The sequence below is a fragment of the Myodes glareolus genome, chromosome 1 (genome assembly GCF_982192425.1).
Source record: "Myodes glareolus chromosome 1, mMyoGla1.1, whole genome shotgun sequence".
Lineage (NCBI taxonomy): Eukaryota > Metazoa > Chordata > Mammalia > Rodentia > Cricetidae > Myodes > Myodes glareolus.
Genome location: NC_142026.1, coordinates 57,542,890 through 57,554,660, shown reverse-complemented (window position 1 = coordinate 57,554,660; position 11,771 = coordinate 57,542,890). Strand labels below are relative to the sequence as shown.

General features: G+C 49.0%; 1 protein-coding gene across 1 annotated transcript; it reads left to right on the top strand.

The window, feature by feature from the left end:
* Positions 1-1,942: 1,942 nt before the first annotated feature.
* On the top strand, positions 1,943-10,659 carry Ech1 (enoyl-CoA hydratase 1). The gene is made up of 10 exons (XM_048439724.2): positions 1,943-2,098; positions 2,427-2,631; positions 2,727-2,815; positions 8,073-8,194; positions 8,275-8,323; positions 8,503-8,567; positions 9,656-9,726; positions 9,807-9,878; positions 10,125-10,275; positions 10,401-10,659. Exons 1-10 carry the CDS (start codon positions 2,047-2,049, stop codon positions 10,503-10,505), a joined length of 981 nt encoding a protein of 326 aa, XP_048295681.1. The 5' UTR covers positions 1,943-2,046; the 3' UTR covers positions 10,506-10,659.
* Positions 10,660-11,771: the final 1,112 nt, after the last annotated feature.

Genomic DNA, 11,771 nt, shown 5'->3' with positions numbered 1-11,771 from the left:
AAGTATGTGCTAGATAGTCCTGGGGTTTAGACGGAGCCTCCGAAGATGGCTTTAGTAGAAGCAGGGCCTAGGAGAACCAGGGGTTGAGGACTGTTATGTCCTTGAGGGAGGAGGTAATCTGCAGAGGAGCAAGCCACACTAGTGACAGGTGCTTGAGAGTCAGCGAGCCTGACTTGGGCATTCCAGTTCAACGGCCCTCTGCAGTCACGTAGTGTTACCCGATGGAAAGTGCTGAGTCTACTCTCCCAGTTCGTTTGCTGTTGGCAGTTCGACTTACAGACGTCCACACCACGATTATTTTCTTTTTATACTAGTTACATTAAATGATGCACATCTTAATGAAATGAGGACATGACAACTTCACGCTGTGGTTGAGGAGGCTTTTATTGTAGATATGGGGGGTGGTACAGCCAGAGGCATCTGGAAGAATCCAGAGCAGTAAACATGACCAGCAGACAAACCAGCAAAGGAATGAGAAGCTGGGAGAAGGGAAACCCAGGAGCTGGAGGAGCCAAAGACAGACTTGCACCACAGTTAGCTATCCAGGCTTCCAGACCTAATGTTCTCTTTCTCAACAACCTAATGTCTCTGAACAATCTCAACTGTAACTGCTTCTCGGCTGAAATTAGGGCATCCTTTTCTTTTTCATTTTGGTATCTGCATAGGATTTTCAGTTTTTATTGAGTAGAAGATAAATATTACTTGCTCCTGATAGTCGCTACATCTGTCTCTCGAAAAAAGCCTGCCTGTCTGGGTCACAGACATTGGTGAAGAAGGAAACACCCCTCACTGTCCCACTGGCCCAGAGACATCTGTTCACCCTCTTGTTAAACATCTCCCTAAGGAGCGCACTTACACAGTATTTTATGCTCTTGGGTAATACTTTCTCGGTGCTTTTTGGTGTGTGTGTAAGAGCATAGCAGACCAGGTGTGATGGTGCACACAGAGGAAGAGGCAAGCAGATCTATGTAAATTCAAGGCCAGCCTAGTCAACAAAGTGAGTTTCAGGACAGCTAGAGCTACACAAACCCTGTCCCAAAAATATATTAATAAATATTATCAAAATAAAAAACACCAGAAAGGGGAAAAAAGTATATATCATTCACACACACACACATATATACCGTTTTTTTTGTTTGTTTGTTTGTTTTTTGTTTTGAGACAGGATCTCTATATATAGTCTTATAGTCTTAGCTGTACTGGAACTTGCTATGTAGACTCACAGAGATTCACCTGCCTCTGTCCCTTAAATGCTACGATTAAGGATGTGAGCCACCACACTGAGCTTCTTCAGATTCTTTTTAGAGTCTAAATTGCTGGTATGTTGGTGCACACCACCCCTTTTCAGGAGGTAGAAGAAGGATCCTTGCAAGTTCCAGGCCAGTTCCAGGTTTATATAGACCCTATATATAAAAAAAGAAGAGGCTAGAGATCGTTCGGTGGCAGAGTGCTTGCCTATGCTGTCTGCCACAGTCTCCTTGCATGACCAAAGGAAGGTGGGCGGTAGAGCCTTTTGCTCCGGCCTAAGCAATTCTAACTGTTCAGTAACCTGGAACCAGTGACTTCCTTGGTCCGGGAGCCAGCTTCCCAAGTCCCGCGGGAAGCTGTACCACCTTCTGGCAGTAAGGGAATTAAAGCGGCTTAATTCTGGTCTGTATCCTAGCAACTTTTTTGTTACCACATCCAGGCAAGGACCTAGATTTCTAGTCTGCTGCCATTATGTCTTTGACTATTTCCGTTGTTATAACACAGCGCTCTGATGAACTTTATACAGAATTTTCCAGCAGTCATGTGAAATATTTTCTCAGGCCAGCTTCCCACTGGGCCAAAGGTCTTAACTTTAAGCCATGTCCTAAGCACAGGAGACAGGAGGCAGTACTATTTACGGTTGCCCTTAGTAAAGATGGCGAACTAGGCGGGGCCTCACTACTAAAGGGCGATGACTGGGGTTGCTTCGATGCCCTTGACCAACATGGCGGACGTTTGTCTCCGCCCCCTTTGTTTTCTCCGGTAGCCCTTCGCGCTGCCCGGCCAGTGTCGATCGAGATGGCTGCAGGAATGACAGTTTCCAGCAAACTCCGCGGCCTGCTGATGCAGCGTGAGTTACCCGGGAATCTGTGGGGAGCCGTTGCTGTGTAGTCTTATTATAGAGGCAGGAGCCGCTGTGTAGTTTAATGAATCATTAATTGTAGTTTTTAGGCCTGTCTTCCAATCTGAATTCTTTGTCCCCAAGCCTGGATCATTCCCACAAACCAGAGTCTAAGTAAAGTAGGCTCAGACAGAATCCACTCCTAAGTTCACCGGAGTCTTAAAAGCTCTGTCTGATCAGGCCCGGGTCTCTGAGGAACTTGGATTGGAGTCACTTAGGTGTGCGCTGTTAAAGTGTTCCCATCTGACTCTCAAACGCCCTTCCTTTCTCTCCCCAGAGCTGAGAGGCACCACTCAGCTGTACTTTAACGTCAGCCCTCGCTCTCTGAGCTCTTCTGCACAAGAGGCCTTCAAAAGCGCCCCCGAGGAATTATCAGGCCACAACTATGAGTCTATTCAGGTGACATCGGCCCAGAAGCATGTTCTCCACGTCCAGCTTAACCGGCCAGAGAAGAGGAACGCCATGAACCAGGCCTTCTGGAGGTCAGCTGAAGCCTACCTGGGACAGGAGGCAGGGGTGGGCAGGGACAGGGGCTCCCCTCTCCACACATAGTCTTTCCCTTCTTGCTCCTCTGCAGGGAGCTGGTGGAATGCTTCCAGAAGATATCAGAGGACTCCGACTGTCGGGCTGTTGTAATCTCTGGTGCAGGAAAAATGTTCTCTTCTGGTACGCCTCTTTCTCCCTGTTGGCATCCCTTCTCCTGGGGGTAAAGCAGCCACGCCGCCTTTTTCTTTGCTGATTTGTTTGCTTGCTTTTTGCATTTTCTTCCCTCCCCCTAAATAGCTCTGGCTGGCCTAGAACTTTCTGTTTAGACTAGGTTGGTCTAGAACTTGAAGTTCTTCTGCCTCGGCTTCCTAGACGTTGAGTGCTGGGATCGTAAAGGAGCATAACACCATGCCTAAGCAGTGCGCTGGCCTCCTCCTTGGCGTCTGCAATGTTTACTTAAAAAAAAAAAAAAGCACTAGAGAGACGGCTCAGAGGTTAAGAGACTGGCTGCTCTTCCAGAGGTCCTGAATTCAATTCCCAGCACCCACATGGTGGCTCACAACCATCCATAGTGGGACCTGATGCCTTCTTCTGGCCTGCAGGTGTACACGCAGTGCACTCATACATAGTGCCCAGCTGGTGACTCATGCCTTTAGTACCAGCGCTACGCAGGGGCAAGTGGATCTCAGTTTGAGGCCAGCCTGGTCTACAGAACCAGTTCCAGGACAGCTGGGGCATATGTGTGTGTGTGTGTGTGCACATGTGTGCACACAAATCAGAGGACAGATTTTGGGAGCTGATTCTTTCCTTCCCCAGGACGGAACTCAGCTGGCCACCGGTCAGGCTTGGAGACAAGCACCTTTACTCACTGAGCCGTCTTGCTGGCTCTGCAGTGTTTCACAATTAGGGTTTTGATTTTTTTTTAAAGATTTATTATTTCAAATTATGTGTGTGTATCTATGTGCCCATCTCTCTCTATGTGAGTGTAGGTGTCCACAGAAGCCAGAGCTGTCAGGTGCCCTGGGGCTGGAGTTACAGATGGTTTGGGTCAGTTTGATGCGGTTGCTGGGAACCAAACCAAGTCTGCTGCCAGAGTAGCGAGTATGGATGATTTAACTGTTGAATCATCTGAACAGCCCTACGTGGTTCTTTTTTTTTTTTAATTTTTTGTTTGTTTGTTGGGATTTTTAAGAAACAGTCCCTCTGGGCTGGAGAGATGGTTCAGTGGTTAAGAGCATTGCCTGCTCTTCCAAAGGTCCTGAGTTCAATTCCCAGCAACCACATGGTGGCTCACAACCATCTGTAATGACATCGAGTGCCCTCTTCTGGCCTGCAGACATACACACAGACAGAATATTGTATACATAATAAATAAATAAATATTAAAAAAAAGAAAGAAACAGTTCCTCTGTGTAACCTTGACTGTCCTGGAACTCGCTCTGTAGACCAGGCTGGCCTCGAACTCACAGAGATCCACCTGCCACTGCCTCCTGAGTGAGTGCTGGGATTAATGGTGTGCGTCACCACTGCCAGGTGAGACCAGCTATTTTATATATATATATTTGTATTCTTTGAGAACTTCATGCATGCATTCTATGTATTTTGGTTATATTCATCCCCAACTCTTTCACTTAGCTCCTCCGAGATCTACCAGCACCCCCTCCCAACTTCATCTTCTGTCTTAGTCACTGTTCTGTTGCTGCGAAGAGACACCGAGACTAAGGAAACTCTTTTTTTTTTAAAGTATTTTATTTATTTTTATCTTCTGTGCATTGACGTTGGGCCTGCATATGTGAGTGTGTCAGATCTTGGACTTACAGACAGTTGTGAGCTGCTATGTGGGTGCTGGGACTTGAACCTGGATCCTCTGGAAGAGCAGTCAGTGCTCTTAACCACTGAGCCATTTCTCCAGCTCCCCAGCTATTTTTTTTTAAAGTCTATTTTAAAACATTCACATGTGGATGTACCCCGGGGCTGGCATAAAGCTCAGAATTCCCTCCCCACAAATTCGAATATAGAACTGAGTGCAATAGAACCTGTCAGGATCCTGAAGCTGGATTCCCATAGTGGACCCGAGACCTTTAACAAGGTCCTGGACCTCTCAGAGTCTATACTGGAGTCAGCCAAGTGTGTTAGTTAGTCACGGGCTCTGCACGGCTGAGCACACAGCCCTGACTTCTGTCCAGCCCACACATGAAGGCATCCCACTGCCCTTTCTCCTCTTTGGATCCTCCTCCAATTACTGCCATGGCTTTTGGCTGACGTCTCTCTTCTGATGCGAAACACCCAGCGATTTTTTTTAACTTCAGGCATTTTTTTTTTCAGTCCTCACATTTCTGTTTAGTTCTTTGTGATGAGCTCTCACCACGTAGACCAGGCTAGCCTTGAATTTCTGATCCTCCTGCTCTAACCTGCTGTCCCGCCTATCTCTTGTTTATTCTTTTTGTTTTGTTTATGGTTTTGCATGTGTGTGCACCAGTGTGAAGGCACTAGCCCGAGGTTGATGCCCGGTGTCTCTCTTAATCCTACTTGACCTTCTGCATTGAGGCATGTCTCTCACCGAGCCTGGAGTTTGGCACTAAACTAGTCTGACTAGCCAGCTTGCTCCAGGGGTCTCCTTACTCTTGAGCCCGAGCTGCTGGGATTGCAGGTGGCTGCTGTGCCCACCCAGCTTTTCAGTTTTTACATGGGTTCTGTGGATGCAACCCCCTTACTCATGCTTTTGTAGCTGGCACCTTACCCAGTGAGCTGTCACTCCTGCCCCTTTATTTTTAGATAGGATTTCATTAGAGGCTCAAATGACGTTAACCGTGAGACTGCCCCAGCTTCACTGTCGTGGCGTACAGGGATTACAGGCTTGTGTAGTCATGCCTGGATGACACTTTCCTAGTTACTTGTCCGTCACCACATGAGACCAAGGATTACGGTCTTAGCTGCATTATCTGCTAACTGAACACCTACTGCACACCCAGCCCTGTTCTGAGCACATGGATGCATTGGTGGAAAAAAAGGATAAAAGCAAATGAACAAACACTGCAACACGTGGGGTGGATGGTTCAGTGTTAAGACCATTGCTGTTCTTGCAGAGTAGTGGGGTTTGATTCCCTGTGCCCATATGGTGGCTCACAACCTTTCTTAACTCCAGTTCCAGGGGATCTGATACCCCCCTTCTCAGGCCTCCACTGGCACCAGGCATATTCATGATGCATAGACATACATGCAGGCAAAACACTCATACACATAAAATAAAATATCAGAACATGGATAGTGATGCACGCCTTTAACCCCAGCACTCAGAAGGCAGAGGAGGATCTCTGAATTCCAGGCCAGCCTGGTCTACAGAGTGAGACCCTGTCTCACCAACAGCAATAACAAAACTCCAGTTCATAGAGCTCACATTCTAGAAAGATAACTGAGTGTACTGATCAGACAGATATGTAGGGGAAAGGTAGAATCAGAGATGGAGAGGGTGTGTGAAGGCCTCTCTCAGAGGGTAATCTTTGTGCTATGTGGCCTTGAAGAGCCCCGCAGCCAGTCTTGTGATCGTTGAAGGGACAGTTCTTGGCAAAGGGAACAAAGGGAACAAAAGCATAGAGGCCCTGGATGGGACTCTTGGGGCCAGTGTGTCCTAAGCAACAGGCAGAAGTAAGGAAGTCACAGGAAGTATTGTGTATTTTATTACATTTTTTGATGATTTATTTCTATTTTACATATGAATCTTTTGCTTGCATGTATGTAAGTACACTACATACATGCCTAGAGTCCTGGAACTGGAGTGATATGTTACAGATGGGCCAGGCAGTGGTGTTGCATGCCTTTAATCCCAGCACTCAGGAAGCAGAGACAGGTGGATCTCTGTGAGTTCAAGGTCAGCTTGATCTACAGAGTGAGTTTCAGGACAGCCAGAGCTGTTACACAGAGAAACCCTGTCGCAAACCACCCTCCCCCACAAAAAAAAAAAAAGAAAAAAATTATAGATGGTTGTGAGCTACTGCATCAGTGATGGGAACTGGGCCTCTCTGTGCCCCAGTGCCCACTCCCAAAAGGGGCAACAAGTACTCTTTTTCTTTTTATTAATTTATTTAATAAAATTTTATTTTCCCAAATGTGCAGCTGCTTGAGCCGGTTCCTGTGTCTTCAGCAGCAGCTGAGGCACCTCGCACCTTTGTGTTTCTGGTGGAAATTGCTTGGCTCTGTGCTCTGAAACCAGTTTGATACGTCCTTTCCTAAGTAGGTCCTGGAGGACTGCCCTGGCCAAGGAACCAGGAATCTGGAACCTCTCTTAGACTAGATTGTTGAACTTGTCCTGAACTTTGCTTTTGGACTATTTTTTTTTAAAAAAAAATTTCATTTCTTTATTATGTATACAGTGTTCTGCCTGCAGGCCAGAAGAGGGCACCAGATCTCATTATTGATAGCTGTGAGCCACCATGTGGTTGCTAGGACTTGAACTCAGGACCTCTGAAAGACTGACCAATCAGTGCTCTTAACCTCTGAGCTACCTCTCCAGCCCCTCACCACTTCTTTTTGGCCTAGCCACCAGACTCATTTACTGGGTCTTTGTCTTTCTGGGCCAACTTTCCAGCATCTTTTTCTTCTTATCCTTGGGTGGCAGGATGAAGCTTGGAGGATAGCGGTGATCATGGTGCCATTGCTAAGGTGTCAGGAAAAAAAAATGCAACAAGCTCTCTTAGCCCCTGAGACATCTCTGCAACTTTTATTTATTTAGTGGTTTTGAGACCTTTTGCACTCTGTAGCCCTGGCTGTCCTAGAACTCAGTATGTAGACCAGGCTGGCCTTGAGCTGAAAACAATTCTTTTACCTCTGCTTCCCAAGTGTTGGGCTACAGACATGAGATTTAAGGACTTTGTCTTTATTTGGATTGGTTTCTTTTTAACACACTAAGGATGAACTGGAGACTTCTGCATTCTAGGCAGGTGCTCCACCGCTGAGCCACACCCCCAGGTCTTCACTTATGAATTCTAAGCAAATGCTTTAGTCCAGGGCCATGCCCCCCACCTCACTTGAATGTGGCAAGCCCCTGCCACAAATATGTCTTCATATTTATGCTACATGGGTTGGGAGACAAGGGCTCCAGGCTCCCCCTAGTGGTGAGTGGGAATAGTTTACCATTCACGGAGAATGTCTTTTCTTGGAAAAGCCAATAGTATTCCCAGCCCCGGGGAAGCTGAGGCTGGAGACTCTAGATTGAGGTCAGCCTGAACTGCATAGAGAAACCTTGTCTTACGCAAAGCAAAACAACAGATAGATATTTGGTGCCCCACGGGAAATCCCAGATGCCCCCAGACCTTCGGGAGCTTCTTTCTCTGCTGTGGTGATGTTTGTGTTTAGGCCCACAGCTCCTGGGTTCTGAGGCCTGGCTGGGGAAGTAAGCGGGGCATGAAAGCTCGGTAACCCCCTCATGCCTTCTCACCAGGTATTGACATTATGGACATGGCGAAACTCCTGCAGCCGCCAGGAGATGATACGGCCCGCATGGCGTGGTACCTCCGTGACATCATCAGCAGATTCCAGAAGACCTTCACTGTCATTGAGAAGGTGACTCAGGGCTGGGTGGCAGCCTTTCTGCCTACCCTTCCTCTGCCAGCTTTGACCCCAACCCTCCTTTTCCATTTTAGTGCCCCAAGCCCGTGATTGCTGCTATTCACGGAGGCTGCGTTGGTGGAGGTGAGTGTGTAGCCACTGGCCACCACTAGAGGGCCTGCCTTGGTGAGGCTGCTAACCCTCTGTCTCTCCCTCCGCGTTGTTGCTAATTTCACACGGTCCCCAGCTGTGACCCCATGTTTTGGGAGGAGAAAATGGTTTCTGTCATTATCCATTCATTGTCCCTGGCCTTTTCCTTCCAGGTGTGGACCTCATCACTGCCTGTGACATTCGCTACTGTACCCAGGATGCATTCTTCCAGATCAAGGTGAGGCACTTCCTGGGCTCTTGCCTTCTGGAAGGAACCCTTGCAGTGTTGGGCAGCCACAGAGTCGGGGATGGGGGGGGGGTAGGACGGTGGGTGAGGAGAGCAGGAACAGTACAGGCCAAAGCAGCTGGTCTTGAGGGTTTCCCGGAAGAAGGTGTAAGAACCAGACCTTAGGAAGTAAGGTTCCAGCAAAGAAGAGGCACACTGGTAGTCTCAGCCTCAGAAACTGCCGCAGCCTGGACCGTAGAGGGAGTGGAGGGCTGTCAGGGTTTCTTTTACTGTTGCTGCGATGAAATATTTGGACAAGAAGCTTAACAGAGTAAGGGTTTGTTTTAGCCCACAGTTGAGGTTAAGTCCATCGTGGTGGGGAAGTCAAGGCAGCGAGAGCTTGAAGAAATGTCCCCTCACCAGTGCAGTCAGAGCAGTGGTACCCAGCTGCCTGCACGCCAGGGGCCCACCCGCAATTGACTGCATCGATTAATGAAGTCGAGATAGGGTGCGCGCCTTTAATCCCAGCACCAGGAGGCAGAGGCAGGAGATCTAGACCAGCCTGGTCTATAGAGTGAGTTCAGGACAGCCAGGGTTGCACGGATAAACCCTATCTTAAAAAACAAAACAAAAAAAGATAGTAGCCCAGAGGCTGGTCTCTAGATTCTGTCAGGTTGACGGTAAACACTGGCCACCACATGGGCCAACCTGGGCTTTACTGTGAGACCTTGGCAGCAAGGTGGGCGGGTGCTGTGGGCGTATGGAGCTCAAGTGGTAGAGGGCACAAATGGGAAAAAAGCTTGAGTTGGCACTGCCCAGCACTCAATGGGGACGCAGGCTCAGCTGGAGAGGATGGCATCGTGGGCACTCCCATCAGTGAGTTAGCTGGGACTGCTGCCATCTAAGGTAAGGGGTGGAGTGGAGCCCAGGGTTCTGGAAAGGGCCTTGGGAACCAGCTGGGGGCCCAGGTAGCAGCAGCATCCTGAGGGTGTCTGAGCCAGGGTGGTAAATCCCCTGCAGGCGATGGATGATGCCCTGAGCTCGCATGGGAAACAATAGCGCACACAGAGCAGACACTGACAGACGATGTTTCCCTCTAGGAGGTGGATATGGGCCTGGCTGCTGATGTGGGGACACTGCAGCGGCTTCCCAGGGTCATTGGGAGCCGGAGGTGAGGGGTGATGATGACCTGGGTTGGAGGGGTCAGACCCAGGATGACAGTGGCTCCTGACCTCCCTTCCCCTTATGTAGCCTGGTCAATGAGCTGACCTTCACCGCCCGAAAGATGATGGCTGACGAGGCCCTGGACAGTGGGCTGGTCAGGTAGGACCCTGACTGACGGATGGTAGGGAGGGGCACAGGGCCATCCAGGCCAGGGTGGGGCTCCGTGGTCTCCTGTACCCTCACTCTAAAGTCCAAATGGCCTTTCTCAGAGTGGCTATTTCTTCCCCTGAGCATCATCCTGTGGCTGAAACCTTTGTTTGGGGTTTCCCGTTTTCTTTGTGAGGCCACCTGGCCAACCACAGGGGAGAGGGAGACCGTCCCTCTTATCGATCCCTTCCCTGGCAGCCGTGTGTTCCCAGATAAGGATGTCATGTTGAATGCAGCCTTTGCCCTGGCATCTGAGATCTCCAGCAAGAGCCCTGTGGCTGTGCAGGGATCCAAAATCAACCTAATCTACTCAAGAGACCATTCAGTGGATGAGAGCCTCGATTATATGGTAAGGCCCGCCCACCTACGCCCGCTTCCACCAATCCAGGGAGCCCAACCACGGCTCTGGGGAGCTGCATGCGCGCACCTCCTCTGACTGGTGCCCTGCCGCTCTTTCCCACACCCTCGGTCCAGGCCACCTGGAACATGAGCATGCTGCAGACCCAGGACATCATCAAGTCAGTCCAGGCAGCCATGGAGAAGAAGGACATGAAAAGCGTCACCTTCTCCAAGCTCTGAGTGCCTTCTGGTCCTGAGAGAAGAAGGCTCCATGGAGGGTCAGGACGGTTCCCTCAGGGCCTTCTCCCACGTGGTCTCCCAGTGTAGAGCCTTATGGCTTAGTTCTTCAGCTCTGGAGCCTTATCTTCACTGTGAACAATAAAGCGTGAACACAGCCTGGTGTCTTTACTGCCCTGGGTGGGGGCTCAGGGGCCTGGCTCCAAGGAGGGCAATCGGGAAGGCTGGGAGGAGAATCTGCCTGGGCCAAGAGGAAGTGCACCAGGGACTGAGGCCCCAGAAGGCTGAAAGGTCACCCTGTGCCTGACCCCTAGTGAGGTGTGGCACAGCACAGCACAGTAGGCCTGGGTGCCTGCCAGTGGGTGAGTTAATTACCACCGACACTGAGCCAATTGTCTCATTTCTTTCTTCTTCTCTATAAGAGCAGCAAGTGCTCTTAACCACCGAGCATCTCTCCAGCCCCCTTTAAAAAAAATGTTGACTTGGGGCCTGGAGAGATGGCTCAGTGGTTAAGATCACTTGACTGCTTTTCCAGAGGTCCTGAGTTCAATTCCCATCAACTCCATGGTGGCTCACAACCATCTGTAATGAGACCAGATTTCCTCTTCTGGTGGGCATGAATACAGAGCAACTCATATACATAAAATACACGAATACATAGTTTTTTTAAATATTGATTTTGGTGTGTGTGTGTGTGTGTGTGTGTGTGTGTGTGTGTTTGTAAGGAAATTGGTTCTGTTTCTACTGTATGGGTCTATGATTAAACATAGGCAAGTGCTCACCTGCTGAGCCACCTGACAGGAGATATATGTATATATAATATAAATATTATATATACATTTTTGGGGGGGGACAGGGTTTCTCTGTATAGCTTTTGGAGCCTGTCCTGGAACCTCGCTCTGTAGACCAGGTTGGCCTCAACCTCACAGAGCCCTGCCTGCCTCTGCCTCCCAAGTGCTGGGATTAAAGGCATGCACCACTACCTCCCGGTTTTTTTATTTTATTTTTGACATGGTGTCATGTGGACAAGTCTGGCCTGAAACTCACTGTGTGGCTGAGAATGACCTTGCACTCAGTTTACAGGTGTGCATCAGCACATCTACCCCATTTTGAATTGTTTTAACTTTGGGTTTTCTTATCCATGAGTAATCTCAGCCTTCTAGATTTATGTTTGGAATGAGTGTAAGACCAAACATTTACTTAGTGTCTTCTGCATGCTGAGTCATGTGATAGGCATTTATTAAGTTGGGGAGCCCCTGCTCCTTCCTC

Excerpts from the sequence above, each read along its gene's own strand:
- Ech1 (XM_048439724.2), top strand. The coding sequence starts at position 2,047 with ATGGCTGCAGGAATGACAGTTTCCAGCAAACTCCGCGGCCTGCTGATG. Across the intron at positions 2,816-8,072 it reads AGGAAAAATGTTCTCTTCTG|GTATTGACATTATGGACATG; the intron begins GTACGCCTCTTT and ends CCTTCTCACCAG. Across the intron at positions 8,568-9,655 it reads ATGCATTCTTCCAGATCAAG|GAGGTGGATATGGGCCTGGC; the intron begins GTGAGGCACTTC and ends GTTTCCCTCTAG.